The sequence below is a fragment of the Anser anser genome, assembly GCF_964211835.1.
Source record: "Anser anser genome assembly, chromosome: 1".
Taxonomy (NCBI): Eukaryota; Metazoa; Chordata; class Aves; order Anseriformes; family Anatidae; genus Anser; species Anser anser.
In genome coordinates this window covers 108195721-108219690 of record NC_139720.1, presented here as the reverse complement: position 1 = coordinate 108219690, position 23970 = coordinate 108195721, and the positions used below count along the sequence as shown (strand labels likewise).

At 34.5% G+C, this 23970-nt stretch overlaps 1 protein-coding gene across 12 annotated transcripts in view; it reads right to left on the bottom strand.

The window, feature by feature from the left end:
* Positions 1-23970, bottom strand: part of NCAM2 (neural cell adhesion molecule 2) — a 294421-nt gene that overhangs the window by 124824 nt on the left and 145627 nt on the right. For 6 of the 12 annotated variants that reach the window (XM_083820854.1, XM_083820852.1, XM_083820856.1 and 3 more), the window contains exons 2-5: positions 11368-11442; positions 10375-10581; positions 7895-8038; positions 2846-2983 (exon numbers count right to left, since the gene is read on the bottom strand). In XM_083820854.1, the coding sequence (XP_083676980.1) occupies positions 2846-2983; positions 7895-8038; positions 10375-10581; positions 11368-11442 (564 nt within the window). Of the gene's footprint in view, positions 1-2845; positions 2984-7894; positions 8039-10374; positions 10582-11367; positions 11443-11854; positions 11993-12328; positions 12711-12830; positions 14331-16398; positions 16943-17575; positions 17880-23970 lie in introns of those variants that run through there. The other 6 variants (XM_083820850.1, XM_083820848.1, XM_083820849.1 and 3 more) reach the window with 6 other exon arrangements.

The window sequence follows — 23970 nt, the reverse complement described above, 5'->3', positions numbered from 1 at the left end:
GAGAACCTCTGCCCAAGAGAAAAATAGCAATAATATTTAAAGCAGATCGACTCACATATCTCTGTTAAATATCTCTATTATTAAATATCTCTACTTAATATATCTGTTTATATGGTAATTTTAAGACACTTATCCTAAATCTGTTTCCATTAACTGTCAAGCAAAAAAAAAAAACAGCAGATTGAAGGAAAATATATGGAAAAGAAAGAATGTCAGGGGAAGTAAGAGGAAGAAGATTCACAAAATATAGCTCTCAAGAATTATATAACATGTAATATAAAATATATAACTATATAATATAAAATAAAGCTAACAAGAACACCTTATCATCAGAGTGGCTCAGAGCTATCCTTTTAGATTTAACTTTCAGTAAAGAACAGAAGGCAACCCCAATGAATTGCTTATGGCTTACCATTTCACTTTCATACGTTTTTCTCACAAACTGTTGAGAATTAACTTCTGTTGTGTTAAACAGTACAAAATATTTAGCTTTAATATTCTCAGAAGCCCTTCCAGCTTCTGAACATCTAATATACAAAATTATTAAAAAGAGTGTACCAGATTCATCAACAATTAATAAGTAAATGTTCTGTACTTTTGACTCTTTTTCATGGTGTGATGAAATTTAAGCATTTCACAGATCAATTATCTCCTATCTGAAATTGCATGGGCCACTACTCAGCAAATAAAAACCCTTCTGTTGTGCTATAGTGACTTAGTCATCTTACATTTTTAAGTATCACTTCGACAACATTTCATACGTTTTAGCTGGTTTGCAGTGCATTCTAATATCTAGACCTGAAAATAGAGTTAGTGACATGAATCAATTCTTTGCCACCAGTAGCAGGTTCTTCACTACTCACAACTGAGAACTACAGGACCATGACTCAATTCAGCCCATTATTTAAGTGTTTCAACCTTCTCAGAGACACTATGATGACAATTAAATGAAATATTATTTTTCTTATAGCTCCTTCTGGGAAGTGAGATATGTTTATCTCGTTTCTGTATTTTTATGTACATAGGATCGAACTAAAAAAATGAACCTAAAAGAGGAAAAGACAAATGGGTCTCGATATAATAAGTAACATACTGGCAAGTGTCTCACATATCTAACTTAAAGCAAAATGTTAAAGTCCAGTCACATTTAAGTTCAATTCATTGATAGTTTTTTTTCCTTTTTTTTTTTTTTTTTGATCAAAGAGTACTATGATTTTTGTTTCTTTCTTTTTAATCTAAAAGCAATTATTTCTATTAATCTAAAAGCCATCTGGGGCCAGGTTTATTACATTCAGTTTTACCTAGGAAAAGCTATTTATTTGTATAAATTAAGCAGAAAAATAGCTCTTAATTGGTACCACTCTAACTGAGCAACAATGTTAGAACCTCTCAGCTGGAAACCTCACAACACTATGGACTGAAGTCTAGATGTAAGTGAATGTTGGCATTCTTGTCTCGAGCAGTTACAAATACAAGCAAAAACAGATTTGTGGATATAATCCAGCAATAAAAGATGTGAAGTGGGACTGGAGTTTGAAAACCAATGTTTTAGGTTTAACACAGGTTCTCTTTCTGCTCAATGGTATATATCACATAGAAATGAAAAGTGTTCAAAATGTAGCTTCATATACACATACATAAATATCAACAGAAGAAAATCTCATGCAGAATTTAAAATACTATTTTACTGTTTTACTTATTTTACTGTTAGAACTGTTGGAATATACTCAGAGGTCAAGGCAACGCAGAACCCAATGCACAGAGATGAAAGCAAGTTACTGAGGGGACTTCACAATGCATGGGGTACGTACTGTGATATTCTATCACAATACACAGGATAATACCCATTTGCTTGTCACTTTTTGCACACTGCCTATAACAACCTAAAGAGTTCTGATTCAAATACCGCTGCTTGACTACATGGATTAAATGATATGTGTGCCAGAAGCTGCTTCTTCTCATGAAATTAACTGATAATTTAATTTACATAATGACTTCTGTAAACTGAGGTTTGCAGAGGCTTGAGGTTGTCAAGGACAAAGCATTTAGAACTCAGAAGCTAATAGCACAACGGAATTAGTTTCACTAAAACACTGTTATTGAACAGAACATGTAGATTAAAAAAATGCCCTTTATGAACTGTGTCCTGTGTTCATATTTACTCTTCAACAGGCCAACTGTGAATTTAAGAGAGAGGTTGAACTAAATACTTTGTTTTGTCTTCATCCTTTCATACGCCTTAGGAGATGTTTATGATAAACTAATAAAAAGTTTAATGCCACTTATAAATCGTATTTTAGTCTTCATAAAAAATAAAATGTTAAAAATCTAGAAGTAATACTGCTTATCTAAATAAAAACGTATCCATGACTTTTGGGATGGTTCAAATAAAAGAAATTAATAAAATATGTTCAATGCAGTAAAGCTGAATAACTATGAAAAATCAGTGTTTTTTAACAGGAAATAACAAAACACTGAAAAATATAGTGAACTGAATTACTACACAATATAATCTGAAACTCGAGTCTTGTAGTGATTGTCAGTGTTTTTGAATTATTAAAAAAAATAATAAAGCTTCTGTATATTTATATACTCTGACATTACGAAATGCAATGAATTCTATTTATGCAGTATAATGGATTTTTTTTAAATAGTAAGCAATTACTTTTATAGGAAAACAATACTAAACAGACATGACAACTATATTAACGAATTAATATTAATTAGTTTTTTTAGAAGCTGATGTGTTCTAAAATTGAGGCTATGATAATCAAGGAAAGTGAGATGATCTTTAATGTTCCTTCCAACCCGAGCCATTGTGTAATTCTATGATTCTACTTCTTACCATTCACAATAACAATTATGTCCCGGAAGTCAATTTCTCCTCTGGCTTCCACTCTTCCTTCACATCGGTATACTCCTTCATCACTTTTGTTGATGTTAAGAATTTGGAGATTATTGTTTGCTAATACTGCAAATCGATCTAGAAAGGCATGTAAAAGATTAAGTGGTATTAGCAAATCTAGACAACTACAGGAACACTAATTTAAATGGGAAAATGAGAAATTTAAATTTCTCTAAACATACAGAATGCTCATGACAAAGCATTTCTCAATTTAAAAGTAAAATGTCGGCTGAGAAATTAGCTTTTCATCCACCCCAAAATACATTGCCATTTCTTAAAATTCAATCAGGATTTTCAATCCATAACTTCTTACTTACATTTGATGACTCTTCAAAGAAAGTAAAGTTTATAAATTATTAAAAAATTAGTGGAATATTCATGAACACTTATATAAAACAACAAAATTAAAAAAATAGAAAAAAGATAAATTCAATACGTAAGAAAATGTATCTTTCCTCTGTATCTTGATTAGCCAATGTTCTCATGTCCATTTTATGGCACTATAATTTCTCAACTTACTTGCTCTCCTTCCCACCCTGTTCCTTGGCTCATCTCCTATAACTCAGTCCACGGTCCATCTTGCTATAGTCTAACACTTCATAGAATAAAGTCTAACACTTCATTCTTCAATGCAAGAAACCATTTAACCTTCTACAAAGTCCAGTATAAATTGCAATTTATTTGCAATTTAATTGCAACACATTTCTTGAGTAGCTTAACTCCATTGTAAAACCAGATTCTGAACAAGCATTTATACATTTTCCTGCATACATAGCAGCAAAATTATAATCTGCAAGAGTAAACTGTTCTAAATCTAACTTTTCTTTCCTTTCAGTCTGAACTAATGTATTGAGTTTATGTGGCAAGGTGTTGGCAGCTGGGGGTTTCAGGGCTCCTCTGAGACAATGCAGGGGTTGCCCCATGCCAGACACAAATGGCTCCAATGGCCCCACTGCAGGGCACCAAGATGGCGGCGCCTCAGAAGTCTGGGTAAGGAAGGGGAAAATACTGCATGGCAGCGAAGAGCGAGGGGATAAACAAAAAGATATTTGAAAATTAGCCCTGCAGACACCAAGGTGAGAGAAGCATGCAGTGGAGCTTCTCCAGTTGCTGGATCAAATATTAAGGGGTATATGCATGGCAAGTGGGATTTCATATGTCCTTTTTCATACCTCATAACAAGAAATGGAAGAATTGTCTCCTGTCAGGTATGATGAACCTGGGCTATGGTTTGCAAATTTTACTGTGTTTCTAGGGTATGTGCCAGGCTATGACTCACAATATCTAACAAAAAGGTTACGCACAACTGTTCATTCTAAGACTGGGACACAACTACTAAAGATCTCTTGAAGAAAAAAATCAAAACTTCTGGTGAAATTTGCACATCAGTTTACACAAGTACATTTAGCATTTCTACACTGGCTATGTAGAGCAATGGAACCACTTATACTACTATAAGTAGAACTCTGTGCAAACTATTGACTTTGAGCGGGAACCTTAAAGCACCTCTTTCGTTCTTCTTAGAGACTGCACTACACTGCAGTAGCAAAACCAAATTGCCAAAGCCTACCCCATATGATTCTGTGGGTCAATATAGCTCATTTGAATTCTGTCTCTTGTGGTCTTATTCTAAAAGAGAAAATTCCACTGTGGCACTGGAATAGAAGGTGGTACCAGTTTAATGTTTTCTAGCGCAGTGATCCTACATGGCTTTTTTAGGCCAGGAAAAATTTGCAGTACCCTATACTGTAACTAGAAGGATTTATTTTTAAAAAAATGTAAATTCTAATAGTTTTCCAGAACATTTTATCATTTTAAACTGTTGTGGTCTTGAAGAGAATCATTCTACATACTAAAAATACCTACGGAGGGAAAAAAAACTAAAAGCGCTTCAGAACTGCGAACGTAAAACAGTAAGATACATCAAAGCATACAGAAAACATGAAGGATGCATCCACCCCAATATTTTCTATCCAATGATATGCAATATAAAATTTTCTATAGACATTATATTTACATACCACACCTATACTATGGTTATAGAAAACTGTTTTTAATAATCTGATAGTGGAATTCTGACATTTATGATTTGAGCAGTGACAGGATAAAGGACACGTTTACATAGATAGCAAATAATTTATATGTACATTTAGAAAGATTAGCATCTAGCATATTTATATTAACAAGGGCAGCTAACCTCCTTCTAATGTTAACACTAACAGTAAACTAATACACATTCCACATTCCTGTATATACAATTTCTATATTTTCTTTAAGCATTACAAAATGGCATTTGATGTCCTTTGAAGCACTAGCATTGTGCAAAACCAGACCTAGTCACTTACAACTCCAGGTAAGATCTGATCAATGAAAACAATCCCATTCTCTTACATAGCTGAGCCCCACATGATGGAATTATGAGTCATGACAATTCAACTCTTAGAAAGAAAAATAAAGATATCCTTAGAATATTTCCAGAAAATTATACCTTACATTTTGCTCCATTAAACCTTAAACATACATAGTAAGATCAGAACAACTTTTGGAAGTCATTGTTCTCATAGTCTTTTATTTTTTTCTTTTTTGTTTTTAAACCAAAGAATGATGGGCAGCTATTCCCAGTTTCTAACTCACATTTTTCTTTGCAGAATTCAAATAGACTATAGATCTTAGGATGAGTTAGCAATGGAGCAGATAAGGTGGGAACGTGCAGAAACCAATTCAGAATGGTGAGACTATTTTCAGTCATCTATAGGCCTCCTACACAGGAAAAATCTTTAAATTTTCACTTCTGATTCTGTGAACTAGCCTTCTGGGAGCAGTCAGTCTTCTGTTCAAATGGAACATAAAAATACAGACAGTAGTAACTGTCAAGATTTGCAAAACCAAAGTAATCAAAAGTCTGTACTGCAAAAATCATACTAATTGTAGCACGCAATAGAAGTATGATCAAGATGTAGGAGAAATTTCGTTTCAAAATCGTAGGAATTATATTATTTCATGTCTTCCTTTCATGTCTAGTGCTAGAATGTTTAAAATAGAGGCTGCTTTCTAATGTCCCTAAAATAAACTGTGGAATATACAATCCAGTTTGAATATGAAATTTTTCAGTACTTTAGCTTACTATGAAATAAAAATATATATATATTTTTTTTTTCAGTAGGCACCATTTGTAATATGGTAAAAAAAAAAAGTTGATGTTACTTAAATTATGTAAAGAGGTTACAGGTACTGATCCTTCATCGGAAATTGTGAAGCTGGAAATGTAATATGGAACTGTCTTTTCAATTCACTAGGCATGGAGAAATTTTCTTAACTGCAAGACTTCAGGAATACTCTTTTTCCACCTTTGTTATAAAATAATATAGACATTGCCAAAGCTCAAAGTACATGATGTCCTATTTATGATTTCAACCTCTCTTCCAGGAATGACAGGGAACTCATTTGGATACTGGTCTAGATCGAAACATAAGGAAAATACTCTGCTATTTAAATTAAAATTGGTTTCTGTCATTCTACTTCTTCACATTGAAGCACTGCACAAAAAAAAAGGTTGAAGAGACAATTTCACACATTGAATTTAAAAACTCTAAGTTTTCAAAATGTATGATTTTGAAAAAGAAAGGAAATGTTTTATTTCCTTTCTTATTCCTACAGCAGACAGATTGATTAGAAAAGCAAATAAAATGGTAATAATAACAAAACTTTAAGAGAGATCTTTGGGACAATTTTACTTTTTTGAGCTCTGAGCTGTGTCCTTGAGAACTAGTTTCTGTTAAATTGCCAAATCTTGCTTTGTTTTCTTATTTTTCGAAATCTTCTAAGTCTCACCTACATTCACTGTTTATTTAGATCAAAATGTCAACTCTTTTTCTAAGGGTATAAGTTTATTAGTCTTAGTCTTTGTACCTAGAAGACAGAAGGGATAAGACAGACATGTTAAATGAGAAGAATTTTGATCAAAACTTTCTTTCATAGTAGACAGGAGTGCAAGACTGAGTCCAGAAACATAAAACAAGCTAACAAGCTTTTTTGTTTTCTTTCTTTTCTCCAGCAATTGTCTCACAGTTGTTTATATGTTTTCATAAAACAAATATAACTTTTATTGGATGCCATACTGGGTTGTCATTCATAATTTAGGTATATTACATTCGTTTTCATTTTGAAAAAAATAGTATTTAATTTTTAAAGAATAAGACTTTTAAGTGCATACACTACAACCTTGAGTTTTAGTACATACAGAGATCAAGACAGATGAGAAGGTGGATAAAATGGTTCATCAACATTAATTTCATTTCCAGAAAATGCAGATTGTCTTCTTTTCCATAAAGACAAAAACAACTTTAATGACACAGCGTAGAGAAATGCTGTCATTGCTTTTGAGGTGGCAAAGCACGTGAATTTATGTGCCTAATTAACTGCCTCTGCAAATTTATGAACTTGTATGTAGATCCATTTTCACCTAATTTTATCAGTCTAGCTGTTAGGAATCTAGCCAAAATATATATACCCCTAACCTATACCCCTTGTTGCTTGTAACTTAAATGTAGCTTACGCTTCTACAAGTGAATGCTTACAATAGTGCAACAAGCCTACCCACCTAGAAGACGCAGCTAATGTACAAGTATACCAAAGTTTATGCAGTGTTTGCTCGGTAAATTGTACACTCTGAGGAAGTATCATAGCTTTGCTAGCACAAAGAAGTTCATCTGTGTACACGCATGACAGCCCAGGAAGAGTTCCAAACAATCTTTTGGACATCTGGGCCTTCATGTTATATCTAGACAAAATTGCTGATTGGAAAAAAATGATATATGAAGGAAACTATTGCATATGGATTCTCTACAGACCACAGCAACTGGTTAAATCCTACTGATACCAATGGACTAATTAAAATCCACCCTCCATCATGACGTGATTAATCTTCTTTTACAACAACAATTTATATTAATTAGAATGTATAACTTAAAGAGTTACCAAAATACTAACTGTCAGCAAGAGTTGTGACTTCCTCATTCCGATACATCCAGCTGACAATGGGAGCAGGTGAACTAGTAACACGGCAAACAACTTCTGCATCTTCTCCCTGCCTAAACTCTTGTGGAGAGATTATGTCTCGAAAAGTGAGCTTTTCTGAAAAGGAAGAAAACCAAATACAGTTATCATCTTCCAGTTCACTTAGCATTGAAATTAAATGTGATATCAAATGAGATAAAGCTGTCTATTAAGCTTCTCTTTATGCGTAATACAGAATTATTTCCATAATATAGTTTTCTCAGATAAGACTCAATTGTCCTCGACACAGAACTTTCACTCTGTCTCTAGGAATGATTTTACAGCCATTTGGCATTATAAAAACCTTTGTTTTATTTATATAAATGAAGCATGTTTCATAAATATATTTTTTATTATTGTTGATTTTTCAGAGCCCAGTTTTGAAACTCTAGTTTTGTAGAAGTCTATACATTCAGGTTGATAATACTTTTTACTCTCTTCTGTGTTTTATTCTTCATGATCTTATTATTGAATGAGAACTTCAGGTTTTCATTCCATCAAAATATCCATTGAAATCATTTGGAAAAGTCTTATTTAAAGGTGGAAATTAAGCCTCACTGATTGGGAAAGCTATCAGCTGAGCAAAACATAAAAACTTAAAAGCCCATGGGAAACTATATGGAAAAACTTTCTAAAATTATCATAAGAATTTGTAGGTTTTTTGAGGAAGTAGCAAGATTTTTTTAGGCCTGACAGAATTTTTTATTATTTCTGCTTCAAATAATCAAAGTTGATATTTAATTTTATTATTGGGTTGAATAAGTTCAATAATCAGTTCAACAATAAGTTCTAATAATTCTGTTGTTCGAATTCAGGGAAAGAACTTCAAGATGGCGTTAAACCATGTCCTCATACAAGATCTAAAGCAGAAACCAATTGCCAAAAATTTCTGCAAGAATTTATTGCACATAGAAGAAACAAACTGACATGTTCTCTATGATCAAACATTGCCAATTCCATTCATCTATTCAAGAGGATGCTTTGGAGTCAGAGAATGCACCTCCACCTCTGCCTTTTTGTATTTATATGAGTGCAGGCTCAAATAATCCATATGGTTCCCACAGCAGAGGGAGCACGCTTTTGTTATATTCGCATCTTGCATACTTTCATAAAGTATTTATGTAAAATGTTTGAAGTATTTGATCATAATTACATCAGAAGAAAAATTCTGACAAACATAAATGATTACTGTACTGGACGCTAGTAATACAGCATATCCTGCTTTTTCCATACAATACATCACAAATACAAATAATGAAATTTTCACGTGTCGGTTCCCATAGGCCTTTGCATTTCTTGTGTGGGTCTTTGGGCTTTGTCTAACCTCGGAATTACTAAAATTACCACATGCAAACACTTCAAAAGATTTCAACTATGCTCAGCAGTCTGCTAATGGAGTGACTGGCAGCTTTAAGCATAAAGATGAATTCCACAAAACTTGCAATCCTTTGAACTGTCAGCTTTCAAGCCATCATGTAATTGCTTGTAACTGCTATCATCATTCTAATGGTTGTTTTATCAATAGCTTTTTTTTTTTAAAATTGTATTCCTTTTGTTATCTGAGTTATCTGTACCTTTCAGAAGCAGTGCTTTATGATTCCACTCTGTATTTTCTGTCTCATAGCAATTCCTTAACACTAAGTACAACCACGAACATATTTTTTTATAAATATTAAAGCACTACTCTCCAATGAAATTAGAGAAGAATAGCTGAAAGAATGCTGGCATACGTCTTGTGCTTTCACCCACAAAAACCTTACCAAATTTTCACAGTGTATTTATTTAATACATTGCTTTTAGGCATTTTTAATTGATCTATAGAATATAGTATACTGCAAAGGTACTTAACTATATTGAAAAAAAGCAAACAAACAAACTCTCAGAGAATCTCTAGCCACAGAAGAATGTATTTACTTTTCAAATATACTCTTCAATTAGTTGTTAGCAATTGAAATGCTTTTTTAGTTGCTTACCATATTAAGCTTCAATGCTTTATGGCAAGATTCCACCACAAGACCAAAAATATGAGAAGACTGACATAAAAGTAACTAATTCAATCTAAACTTTGCTTTTTAATGGCATGCATTGCATTTCTTACACTTTTATTTACATATTTGATATGTTTTATATGTATTTGTACTTAAAATTAGGTTGATAAAATAAATCTTTCCTCTTTTCCATTAGGGGCATACAGTGCACCCCTCTGAGATGATATTTTAAGATACAAAGGAGAAGTAATCTACAATATTACAAAGTTTAGTTCATAGAATCTGTGAACTAAAATACAGGAGATGTAATTGTTTGGAATATACAGTTCAAAGTCTGGGATGATACTCTGATAGGCTTTACTTTCTCAATAGCAGTGGCTTTCAAAACATGTTCTTTCCTTTGTTATTTGATATTATTTTACTTACGATAAATTTCCAAAACAACAGTAGCTTCTTGAGTTTGTCCTTTAGCGTCTGTTGCTTGGCACCGATATATACCAGCATCTTCTATATCTGCATTATAAATGGTTAGACGTGATCGAACACCTTCTTTCTGAACAACCACTCTTTGACTAGAAACAATCTTCTCTCCTTGTGGATTGTACCAATCTATGGTGTCAGGCTCACCAATGGCTACAAACAAAAATAAAAATAACAACATTAGAAGTTCAAATAGACATTATGCAATGCATATGCCTACCCAATGTACAACCATCTATGACATGTCTCTGACAACTATGCAATGTCAGAGAATTGCTGAATTGTGAAAAGGAGTTGTGAGAAACTCTGCAGAAAGCTAAGCAAGGTAAAACTGCAGGCAAATGTGTGACTGTAGGGACAGGATAATTAGTAGCTCAAGAATTCAAGAGGAAGAAAATGAACATAGAAATCTATAAAATCTTAAAGGAAAGACACAGGCTGTCCAGCAGTCTCTTTGGCTTGTCATTGTAATCAGGCTGTGTGTCACTGTCAATCTAAGATGGCAAATCAGGAACATCAAAGATTAATTTCAGGCAGCTGCAAAAACAAACTCTTCCCATCCTGACTTAATTTTGCCCCTCCAGAAAAGACTCTTCAGGTATCTCATTAGGGCAGAGAGGGTGCTAGAGCTTAGCCTAGTAGATTATTAAATCCTTAGTTTAGACAAGTAAAAATATTTTAACTAAATAAGCATCCTAGTAGATATAAATTATCTATACCAATATAGACAAATTTCAAACTGAGTGAGTGAGATGGTTTGTTTGCAATCTGAAATCAATAGTCTCTACAAGATCTTCTATTTATCACAATTCTCACAAGTCAATATGAATACACAAAACAATGCACATTTAAGTTAATATTGTGAATCAATAAATTCACTTTCAAATCATGCAGAACATAGATAATCTAACAACAAAAAAAAATAATGTGAATACATACCTGTGCACGTGAAGAATTTGGATTCACCCACACTGAGCTCTACTTTGCTAAGTGAAATTGTAACTTGAAGTAGAGCTGAAAAATATAAAGCATGTTGTAAACCCATTGTAACACATTGCCATTTATAAGTTTAAAGTATATATTTTTATATTTTGTATTTCCTCATTCTACAACATATACTACATAAACTGTATGTCAAATCTCAGCATTTTATCTTCTAAACTACAGTATATATAGATGTGGTGAAAACAATCAAAATAAAGAAAAAATGTTACATGAAGGATAACAGCTTCACATCATAAAACTGAGGAAAAAGAAAAATAATAATAAAACAGGAAATAAATTCAAACAAACATAGAACTAAAACTCAATGAGAAGAACGTGACTGGGAACACTCAGCACGGACTGACCAAGAGTAAATCATGCCTGAGTATAGGATAAAATGATTAGTTTTGTGGATGAGAGAGGAACAGTGGATGGTGATTACCCTGACTTTACCAAGGCTTTTGACATTGCCTCCCACAATATTCTTGCATTTACGTGTATTGGAAATAAGCAGCAAGGTCTGGATAGCAAAGGATGGCTGCAAAGGTGATATCTGTGGGAGTAGGTCAGGGGCTGCACTGTGCAGGACACAGTCAGTTCCAGATAGCTTCACAGTAGACACATCACAGGACACAGCTAAGCCAGTCAAGAGTTTTTGGCATCTCTTTGAAAATGCATTTAAGAAAGGGCAGAGACAAGACAGAAGAAGAAAAGGAAGGCCAAAGCAGTAGGAGGTAATCCACAGGAGAGCTGGAAACACTCTTGAAGTGTCTCTTGAAGTGGCCCAAGCATAAGCCCATACTAGAGCAGGTACACCCCCAAAGGGACTGTGGCCTGTGGATAACCCACAACAGAGCAGAAGAAATGAGTTAGGCAGAAAGAGAAGTGGAAGAAAAGTATGAGGAAGAAGGAACACCAGAAAGAAACCTCCTGCGCCACCTATCACCTCACTGAAGGGGCTGAGTTTAACCTGTGTCTATGGTGGTAAGAAGGGGAGTAGAGACTAGGAACAGAGAAAGAGAGGTGTCTGGAGCTTGGGAAAGCAAGGAGGCCATTTTTTTTCCCTAAGTGTTTAAATACTTGCCTTCTTTGTTCCCCAGTACCTGAATAAGTAATTAAATATTATGTTAATTATGTAAATTAAGTTAAATTTCCCATCTGGAGATTGTTTTGCCCACAACAGTAACCAGTGAGTGATTTCCCTGTCTTTACCTTGACCCATGAGTTTTCTCACTCCCATTTTTCACCTTTGTCTGGGGATGGGGGTGAGGGAGCAAGTGGCTGTATGGGTGCGCGGCTGCCAGCCGAGGCCAACCACACACAAGTTAGGGCATTACAGTCTGGACGTACAGACAACTAGGTTGGTAAAAATCTAGTTGGATAGCTGGGCTTAGAGGACAGTGGAGGTCATACTCTACCTGGAGGCCAGTAACAAGTGGGGTCCCATGGGATTCTGTCCTGGAATCTGTCCTAATTAATACCTTTATCGATAATCTGGATGAGGTCATTGACCTAGAGACTGGAAGAATGCATCAACAGGAACATCATGATATTCGGCAAGGATAATTGCTAAATTCTGCATCTGGGAAGGAATAACCAGTTGGGAATCATGCAAACTGAGGACAGGTGTGGTAGACAAGAGTGCCCAAGCAGCAGCAAGAAGTCAACAGCCTCCTAGGCTAATTAAAAGGATCATGACCAGTAGTAGATCAAGGAGATCAATTCCCACCTCTGCTTGGCACTCCCTAGGACATATGCAGAATACTACATCCAGACAACCCCCATCCCAAGCTCAGAATAAGAAATATATTGACAGACTTCACTGGAGTGAAGTTAGGGGAAGGCCAACAAAGTGGGCAGGCATAGCTGGGAACTAGGTGAATGAGGAGAGGCTGGTGGATCTGGGCTTTTTCAAGCTGAAGAAGAGACTGCTACAGGAGGACTAAAGAGCCATCTACTCTTATCCATGGGAAAATGAAGATGGAGCCAGGGTCTTCACAGTGTTGTATGGCAGACGGATGAAAGACAGCTGACAAGTTGAAACAAAACAGGCTCAGGCTGGGTATGAGGAAAAACTTTTTCATGATGCAGTGGAGTAGGTTGCCCAGAAAGATTATGCAATATCTATTCTTGCAGCTTTCAAGAGCTCAACAGATAAAGCCTTGAACAATCTGGTCTTTGACCCTGGTTTGAGCGGGAGATTGGACTAGAGACCTACTGAAGTGCCTTCCAACCTGAATTATCCTATGGTCCTACAAATAACTTACCCAACACAGACAGTATTATGGGTGATTTTTTTTTTTTTTAGATGAAAAATAACTACACAGTCTTCAGTAATAATAATTCAAACCTTGTTATTATCCTAAGTATCTGTAACTCTTCAACATTCAAAATCTTACAAAATTGGAAAGTACACGTTCATGAACCAAAGACATGAATGAAAAGGGTCATGTTAATTTCAAGCTCTAATCAAGACAGAAAAAGGTAACCAGAAAAAAAAAAAGTTTAGAGAAGAAAACTTACTGTCTAAATCTTTGGTCAGTATTATAAATAGTAAAAAACTATGATGCATCTGAGGTTAAAAAAAGTACTGTTTCAAGAATCTGGGATTTAGAGTATTGAAATAAGTAATTATGGTCTATTCTGTGGTGGCTGAATTATGGTGGAAATATTTTCCTTTTCTGAAAACCACAACATAAACTACTGTGAACATTAATGACTTCAGTGTATATTGAATATCCTGAGCTCACTAGATTCCTTTTCTGTAATTGGCACAAAAGTCCATTAGAACAAACTTCTCTGGAGGTATGGAGTATTACAATCCAAATCATTGATTCAGTATGCCAAATTTTCCCTGTGAATATGATACAACTTAAAACCTGCTAGAAAAACAATGATTCTGTTCTGTTGATACTAAAAATTAAAGAAAAGATGAGCACAGAAGAAACATTGTCTAAGTAGTGTTGCATACATATTAATGTGGCAATTACTACAATTAAGAGAAAAGTATCATGAAACTGATTTGCTGTTAAGTGATGTACTTGCATATAATCAGCTTAGATAAGCAAGAACTAGGCCAGATTTGAACATGTCAAAAACAGAAACAAAAAAGGCAAAGAAAACTGTAATATCAGATGTTAAACTATGTAAACACATAGATGAAGTAAAAAGTGTCAGGTAGAATATAAGAAACTGGGATAAGAGGTAAAAAGAAAAGTTAGAAAATATTTTTCCTTCATTAATCAGATATATATCTGAGACTGCAAGAAAGTTTTGGCAAAGGGCTGAACTCGGTTTAAAATTCTTCGCATAAGTGCAATTACAAACTCTGTGAAGACATGCTAGCTACCTCTCTGAAACCCAAAGAAAACCATGGTTTCTACATATGGTACTTTAATATTTACAAAATAGAAAAATGTAAGACCATCTGTCCAATTTTTTCAGACTCATCCTTTTACTAGCTCTGCTTCGTGTAAATATAAAAATATTGCTTTATGCAAACTGGAATGAAAAACATTGCCCAAGTGATTAAACTAGCAATCTGCTTATTAGGTAGGCAGGCAAATAGTCCAGTCCTTGGCTAGGAGAAGGCTCACTCATCAGTTAATTTGAGTAAGACATGCAGTTAAAAGTAAAATATTGCACAGAGACAACATATCCAGAAAGTTTTACATTACTTCCAAATGTACTTCAAAAACTACATAGATGCATTAGGTTATTATAAGCTCTGATGAAGATGGTATGTAATGTACGTACTATTCAAGTTACTGTGTACACTAGCAGCTAATGAATTAATATAAAAAGGGGTATTTTGTACCAGACTGGTTTGAAGGTCTTTGAATACACAAGCGAAGCCTTTTTTTATCAGGTCAGTGAAGCTGTTCCAAGAATTCAAGTCAGAAGAGGCTGTGTCTAGCTATATTAAAACAAGCTCAGAAATGAATAGTAGCTTCTGGCTAAATCTGACAAAACACTGCCTCTTTCCATGTTTCCTAGGATATTACTGAACTCGCAGGAAAAAAAAAAAAAAGGCAATGAAAGGCAATGTATTACTAGAAGATCCCTTCAGGTGGTGAAGCATACTACTATACTACTACTATAGTATCTGCTGTTCTGGGAAAAAGTGAAGTCACTCAGGGCTTCACTTAGTCTTCAGTACACGTGCAATTTTATAGCAAAATAAAGCACTGTTACATTAGGTGATACAAGCAATCTCTTCCCTTTTGTTCATATTCACTATAAAAGAATTATTATCTATGCTAAGAGGAGCCTGTCAAATTATTTCTTAATGGGTTTAAAAATCACTTAGGAAGATAAGTAAGAATAGTAACAACAGGTCCATTTGTTCTGTTAAATACGGAGATAGATGACTATTCATAAGACATAATATTTAGCAGACTCTTTAATTTCAGACCCATTTGCACTAGTATATTTCACATTGCAGAACCACCATCACAAACCTGTCATAGCTCTGTCTACACTGATGAATACCTAATACAACAGAAGTGAGCTGTCATCAGAGAACGCAGAAAAAGTGTCGATCCCATATGTACTGCTATTGCCACTTACTAATACATTAAAACATAAAATTTACATTATAGACATGTATATTTAAAGCACATGTATATAATATATAACATACTAGAAAGGAAAATGAAGTGGTATTTGAATAAAACCTAAAAAATGATGGGTAGAGCTGTGCTCCAATTAGTAAATCCATCCTTGGACTTCCTGATAATTCCAGTTCTTAAAACCCAAAACTTCTACAAAACCTGAAAAGCTTCCTTGTCAGTCACTTTGTTAAAGTATGACAGGAGACAAACAGGAACAAAAAGAAAAACAAACAAATATATAAAATCTAACAAAGAAAAAATCAAACAAAAACAAATGAAAGAACCATCACATATTCTGCCCCAGTTTCCGCTAAGTACATTTACTACAACATAGTTGAACAGTTTTATGATATGAACACTTTTTAGAATTTACTTTAGAAGAATGAGATGGCAACTTTCCTGTGGAGGGGTCTTTCTAAATCTGTTGGGCTGCAGACCCACTGAAAGGTAGAAGCAGTAAAAAGGAAAGGACACATCCATGAAAACAAAACACGGCATTGCTTGGGGTCCAGGTGAAACCAAGGAGAGGAGTGATGGCTACAGCAGCTAATTCAGATGGCTTTGGCAGTGGCTTCTTAGAGAATACAGATGACTGCAAGGTGCAGCTGAGAGAATGACTGTAAAGTTTAATTCTGTTTAGCATGAGTTCTCTGACGATAATTATAACTTACTACGCTGGTATGCTTTAACTTCAAGAAGTAAGCAAACTCACGTGATATGTTTTTGCTTTCAGTAAATGATTACAGTATTATTTAATATCGAATACACTTGTAAGACGTCTTCCTTATTCTGGAGCATGAAGAAATTATGAAGTTTTAATTGGCGTCCAATTCTTCCCCAGAATAACCATTCACCCCGTTAATCTTATTTCCCTTTCTTATACAGGCTTCTGAAAACATGTTAAATGTTCTGGATCAACAAAAAGGGTGCTTTTTTTTTTTTTTCATTTGCTTTGTTTTGTTTCATTTTAAATACTTTACCCCTGTGGGGACCCTGAGCCTAATTGAGGAAATAGAAATTTTTAAATGTAAACTAAACTTGTTAAGTATTAACAGTTCAAGGGCATTTTGCATTTAGGACAAATGCACTTTTAAGTTCTTCTTCTTCTTCTCCCTCTCTCTCTCTCTCTCTTTTTTTTTTTAAGTGAATCAGTTAACTTATTTCAAGTAATAATTTAGCAAAGTCAGAACTATAAAAATGTTATACGATTTACAGAGTAACAGTTTGGTAAGAGAAAGTCCAATTCAAGCTGTTTCTATGAGTAATCAAACAATTAGGAACCACACACCTCTGCCCTAAAGAATTCCACTAAAACAAGAGCTCAAAATAGAGCTGTTAAACTGCACTTCAAAGACCAAATAGCCCAAAGAGAAATAATCTTCAGAGATATCTTAAGTCATCTAAGATGCTATATTTTTCTATAAACAATAAAGATGACTCCAGCTCTCTACATCTCTGAAGAAGGAAGGACATGCAGTCAGATGTCATGCAAAAGATGACCATTAAAGTTAATAGTCATTAAAATTATCATAATTAAACAACAAACCTACATTAAAATGATAGAAAAAATGGGGTTTCATCACACTGTCACAACTTGCTTGTAAAGTCTGTAAGGCTTGTGGTGCTTTAAGCATCCAACGTATTTGTAATCCTTTGGGAGTAACTAATGCTCAGGAGATTGGGTGGGGCAGGGCCACAGTGAAAATCTAATCCAAATAGCCTACTCAAACTTAATTTACTCAACATATTATTATTTAAAGATATTACTGGATTTCTCCCCCCCTCTTTTAGCAGGTAAATTAACTACATAAAGTTTTCTATTCAGACACAATTTTAACATCTTATAAGCGCTAAAACATCATATTCTTTATATATATATTTTTTAAATTTATGATTACAGATATACTAATTGGCCTAATGATAACCTGTCTTTCATTCTGTCTTCAGTGGTCTTGAATGCTTCCTGGAATTTCTTTTGTAGAAATGCCTGAAAGTCAAGCTGCATCTACAACTCCAGTAAACAAAAATGTGATCTCCATGGAGGCTGGCTAGTTTTCAGCTTTACGATGGTCGGAATACCACTAAATGATTAAGCATCACTTCTCTAGAGTATGACAGTACTAAGAGATATTAGTTACGTTTTTAATTGCTTGACATCAAGTGTCACGATTAATTAGGTAGTTCAGAATAACTGAACTTTGCATTTCATCACATTAACATTAATTTGGATTTGTCAGTAGGAAATGAAATCCTGATATAAAGTCCTAACATTTTATTTGAATTATTAGGGATTCCTAGTTGAATTTCTGTCTTGTAGAACACAGAGTGTTTTATTTTTAGGTACACAAAACAGTCTTTGTGTCATCCTGAATTCATTTTCTACATCTGCTAAAGTGTCATTCTCCCAGATGAGAAGAGCTAGAAGTCACATGAAGTTCAAACTGCCTTCTGGGGCATAACAGATGTTATAGGGGTGAAATGCATGATGCAAGAGAATCAACACGATCCAGTTCTGTGCAACAAAGTCACAACTACTGAAGGATATTCAGAAAAGGAATTATGAGAACCCTCTGTTGAATATTCTTTTCCAAGACACTTGCAGCAGAATCAGTAAAACAGATGAGCTATTAATACCTGAGCAGAAAGAGTATACAACTGTAAAATAGGACATTCCTTAAACAAAGTTTGCTTGTTACAACTTTATTCACAGAATTTATCTCAACCAGAAATCACTCACTACTGCTACCCCGAACTCTGGCAAAGTGTAGTTTAAAGTAAAGACATAAATATGAACGCTGTGAGTTTTACTGGGATATATGCTGTCTGGAATCACACATCAAGATCTCTGTAGGTATTTAGGAATGCTGGAAGTTAGATTCTGTAACAACTTTCCAGGTAGGCAGATATTGGGAGCTTGGCTCCCTCAAAATTTAAGAGAAGAGATACTGATTTAAATATGGACTTAGAAGACCAACCTTATTCAGATATTTTAAAGACACTTTAATAAATATTTAATCAATATTTTAATCAATATTTTTTAATATTTTTAAATATTTTATAATTAGTATTTTATAATCATGGCTCAGAAGCTTATCACAGAAAATCAAGATTAAAAGGCATCCAAATGGGAAAAAACAAACAAACAAACAAACAAAAAAAACTAACTTTAGTCACTTACAGTACATTTCAGGCAAGAAAGATTTTCTGTAAATAAAAGGCATGAACTTTGGAGGCATTTTCTCCAGGCATGATGATACAGACATTTATTTCTATTTAAGTTATTCAAGCTAAATTTGGTAGATCTCATCTGTTCAGTAGAAAATCTTCTTATCTTCAATAGAAAGAACAGGGAAGTTTAAAATACACTGTTTGACAGAGTATTAAGGATATTTTAACTGTAGAGAAACATAATGAGGAGTCTTTATCGTATGTAGATCTTATACATAAATAAGTAATACAGATACATGGAAGGAACACATCAAAGGATGATTACACTCATCAAAACTAAAACCCACCTTAACGAAATCTTGTCAATCAGAAAATGTTTCTATTTGGTAAGAATAAACGCAAAGAAAAACTAGTTTAAAAGCTTATGAGTTTTAAAGAAACATGCTTCTCAAACTCAAAATGCTGTAGTCAGTCAAGACGGGATCTTCTAAAACCCAGATGTACTTCAGTAAAGTTAAAAATGAAGAATTAGGGCCTTTATGTTCAAAGTGACAATTTGTCAGTAACAGGAATCTAAAATGCAATTAAAAACCATAACATTTTCAAAACTTAAATTATGGAAAAACAGAGTGATGACAAGCATCCTACAAAACATTAAAAAAATGCTGTCCTCAAGGAAGAGAAAACCCTGATGATACAGCTAGGAGTATTTTGTTGCATTTTAATAAATAACCTCCTCTCTCCTCCTGTTACGTAATGTAGGCATGGGCTTTCACAAGAAGCAGTTCATAAACTGTTTATGGGATCAGTAGGGATCATATAGATACAGTATCTGTATCACAGATATGCAGCAATTTGAAGACATCTCTCATCTATGGGGAGAGGCTGGGAGAGCTGGATTCATGTGGGAGCAGAAAAGTCTTGGGGACATCTTATCCATGTGTATAAACGCCTGATGAAGGGCTAAAGAAGAGGGAGCCAGGCTTTTCTCAGTGATACCCAGTGACAGGACCATGGATACTGGGCACAAACTGAAATATAGGAAATTTTGTTCAAACTTAAGAAAACACTTCTCTAAAGTGAGGGTGGTTGAACACCGGCACAGGTTTCCCAGAGAGTTTGTGGGGTCTCCATAGACTGGACTGGACACAGCCCTGGGCAACCTGCTCTGGCTGACCCTGCTCTGGGCAGGCGCTCTGACCAGGCAATCTCCAGAGGTGCCCTCCTGTCTCAGCTGGTCTGTGTGAGTCTATGTGATCTTTGTAACACAAAAATCTACTTTGCTTCCTTCCTGCTCCAGTGGACAGTCTTTTATTATAGAACAGTACAGATTAAAACAAAATGAAACCCTAGGGTAACCTTCATCTCAAACCACGAACTTTATTTAACAGCCCAAAATCTGGAAATGTGGCTGAAAAGAAGCCCTCAGAGTAGAGAAGTGCCTCATATTTTCTCATTAAATTTACCTTCAGTTTTACTGAGTTATGAACTTTCAAAAACTGCATTTCTGTGGGGCTGCTTGGTAGTCAGCATGAATTTGGTAACATGCCAAGACAGTGGCTGAACATGGACACTCCAGTTGAAGACTGTATTCATATTGTCTTCAAAACAACAGCAGAAAACATGATACCGGGGACCAAGGGTTAGAGAAAACGTCAAGCTGAATCACTGACAAAATTCTTTCTACAAAATCAGCTCATAGCCCAAAGCAGTCCTTCAAATTGCAGAGGGGCACTGGGTTGAATCAGAATTCTTTCTAAGTACTTGGCCTTTATAATCTAAATCCAAACAAAACGTTTCTCAAACTTCAGGCTAAAAGATGCATGCAATAATCCTGTTGAATGCCAAACACATTACCCCTTCCAATGATTTTTCAGTCAATTCAACATTATCAATCTAGCAAAAAGGTGAAAAGAAAAGAAAAAAATACTGGAAGCATCTTTCTGTGTCAACTGGCACAGCATCAGAAAGGTTCTTCTGAGTCTGGCTGTACCTGCAAGATCATTTCAAAATTATATCTGAAAGTTTAGACATTTTAAGATACCAGTTAATCAGTCAATGCTCATTATCATTCTAAATAGGTGGTAGAAAAGTTTTGTTATCATAGTTGTGAAGAATGGATTCTTCTTACCATGTCTTGTAGTAGGAGTTTGCCCATTCTTAAACACCACATAACCCATCCCCCCCCCTCCCCCAATGTCTACTTCAAGCACATTTTGCAAAGGAGTCATACAAGGTTTGTTTCTAATAGCCTCCTTTCCTTTCCTTCTCTTGTATTTTGTGAAGTCTATATTATGAGATTTCTCTAAAAAGTAAAATATAGTTACTAAAAGACAGTGCTGTAATTAAAGATGAGAAGAAATCAGATCACCTAATTATGGAATCAATACTGACAGATTTAAAAACAACTGTCTTTGCAACGAAAGGCACAATCAATCCCTTCTCCTCATCTTTCAACAGAAAAATGCTGAAGTTGGCCTTAGAGTTCAAAGATATTAGGTGAGATTAACAAATAAGTAGGTGACCAGATAGAGCGACCACTGCAATTGCATACACCATGCTTTTTGGCAATGCTTTCTAGAAACACAGCAGTCTCTATGAAGCATATAAGAAGAGGATAAATACATTAAACCAGAACAATATGTAAACTAAAATCAACAATGGTATGAGCAGTATTTAGTTAACTACATCTTTAATAAAACAGACTGTGTGTAATCAATGTGTCTGTAGCTGAACAGGAGTATATTAATTCTAACTCCAAGAACCTCAAAACAACCTACTGCATTGGCTTTTCTTATGGATTTGTCTTCTTTTCTTGTGAAAGGCAACGCAATCCAAAAATCCCTGTTTCCAAGAAAATTACTTATTTAGTAAAAATGTTTCATGTCTCAAAAAGCAGTTATGGTCTCTGTCACAAGCTTTCCTTGAGTATATACAGTCCGTTCCCATTTTGTGGAACTGCAGAATGAAATCAGAGAATCAACTTCCAACTACAGCAAAAACACATTTTTAATTGTAAGAGTTTAAGAAGAGATGATGAAAATGTGACCCAAGGATGTCTGTCTGACATCTCAAGAAAATGAATTAGTCGCTCAGAAATATATGAATTGCCCCATTCAGCTGATTTTTGCAATCTGCTGCCCTGTTCAGAAGAGATGTAATCAGGGCATGGGGAAATGGCCACAGGGACTGTCTGCAGCCAGGCATATACAACTTGATTTACAGAGTATTTACATAATCTTATTCAGAAACATATTGATACATAATTATTTGTATAAATTTTTATACATTTTATCTTTCATTGAAACCTTTTTAAAATAATAGTCTCTCAATGGTACACAAACCTAGAATTACTGTTACTTGTATTTTTTTCCTATAATAATCCTATTTGTAAACAATGAATAAGTCAGTTCCAAGTTTGAGATTATTATACTCACTATTGAAAACCCACAGAAAGAAAAAACACGTCTTAAATTACTTGAACAATGTTAAAAGATGTCAGATGACAGCTTTTAAGTTGATGATTTTTCTACTTACTAATCAAATTAAAATATTCAATATTCAATAATAATCATAATCGAGAAGCTGTGGCTTCCCCATTCCTGGAGGTGCTCAAGACCAGGTTGGATGGGGCTTTGAGCAACCTGGTCTAATGGGAGGTGTCCCTGCCCATGGCCGGGGGATTGGAACTGGTCTTTAGGGTCCCTTCCAACCCAAGCCATTCTATGACTCTATGAAAAATATTCTTTCATCACAAAGTCTTATCTTGATTGGTTAAATCCTGCCTAAACATAAAATTAGATCTAATAAATGTCTATCCAAAAAGGACTTAGAAGTTATTGCTACAGAAATGTGACTGTTGTAGATATTGCACCTGTTCTGTGCAGAAGTAGAACATATTTGTCTCTGGCTGTTAGCATCACAGTCCTTTGCAAAGACAATATAATTTTACACATGGAAGCTCCACAGTAGTGATTGCTCCCAATCCTACTTTAACAAACAGCTTATAGTTACAAAACTGTTGTGTATTTAATTTATTAAATAGTTGTGTATATATATATATATGTGTATATATATTATAGTTGTGTATTTAATTTATTTGAGAACTTTTCTTGCTGCCCCAGTATCTCAAATACTATATTAAAAGGGCATGTATATTAAAGTATATCAAAGAAAGGATAACCTATGTAAAAGAATTACCTTACAAATGAACTTTTGTTCTTCATAAAACGGGTCATCTAAATAAAATGTGGGATGGTTTAACTGAACTGTGAAATATGATGTTTTCTTAATCTATGTCCAAAATAATGAGATAAAATCATAGATTAATTTAGATTTGAAGGGACCTCTCTAGGTTGTCTTATCCAATCTCTTGCTCAAAGCAAGTCTTAACTCTGAACTTGTATTAGCTTGGAGTTGGTCCCTGTTTGTAAATAGGTCCTCAGATTAGTTGGACCTTGGTCAAACAAGAATTGTCAGATTTTATTTCAAAAATATGTGTATGAGCTCAGTTTCACAGGAAAGAACCCAGTCTACTTGCTTCGAGATCATTCCACAACGTGTCAAAACATCGTGGGGTGAATGGATATCTGGGAAACATGCTTCTAAAGCATACTGAGGAGTCAAACTAAAATGCTAATGTCAATGCACTGTAAAGTTATAAATCAGGATTTTTCAAACTATTTTTCATCATCATAAATGGGTTTTGTTTCAAATATATTCACTAAAGCAGTTTACCAGAAAAGAGGGAAATATTTCCGAAGTTTTGATACTTTGG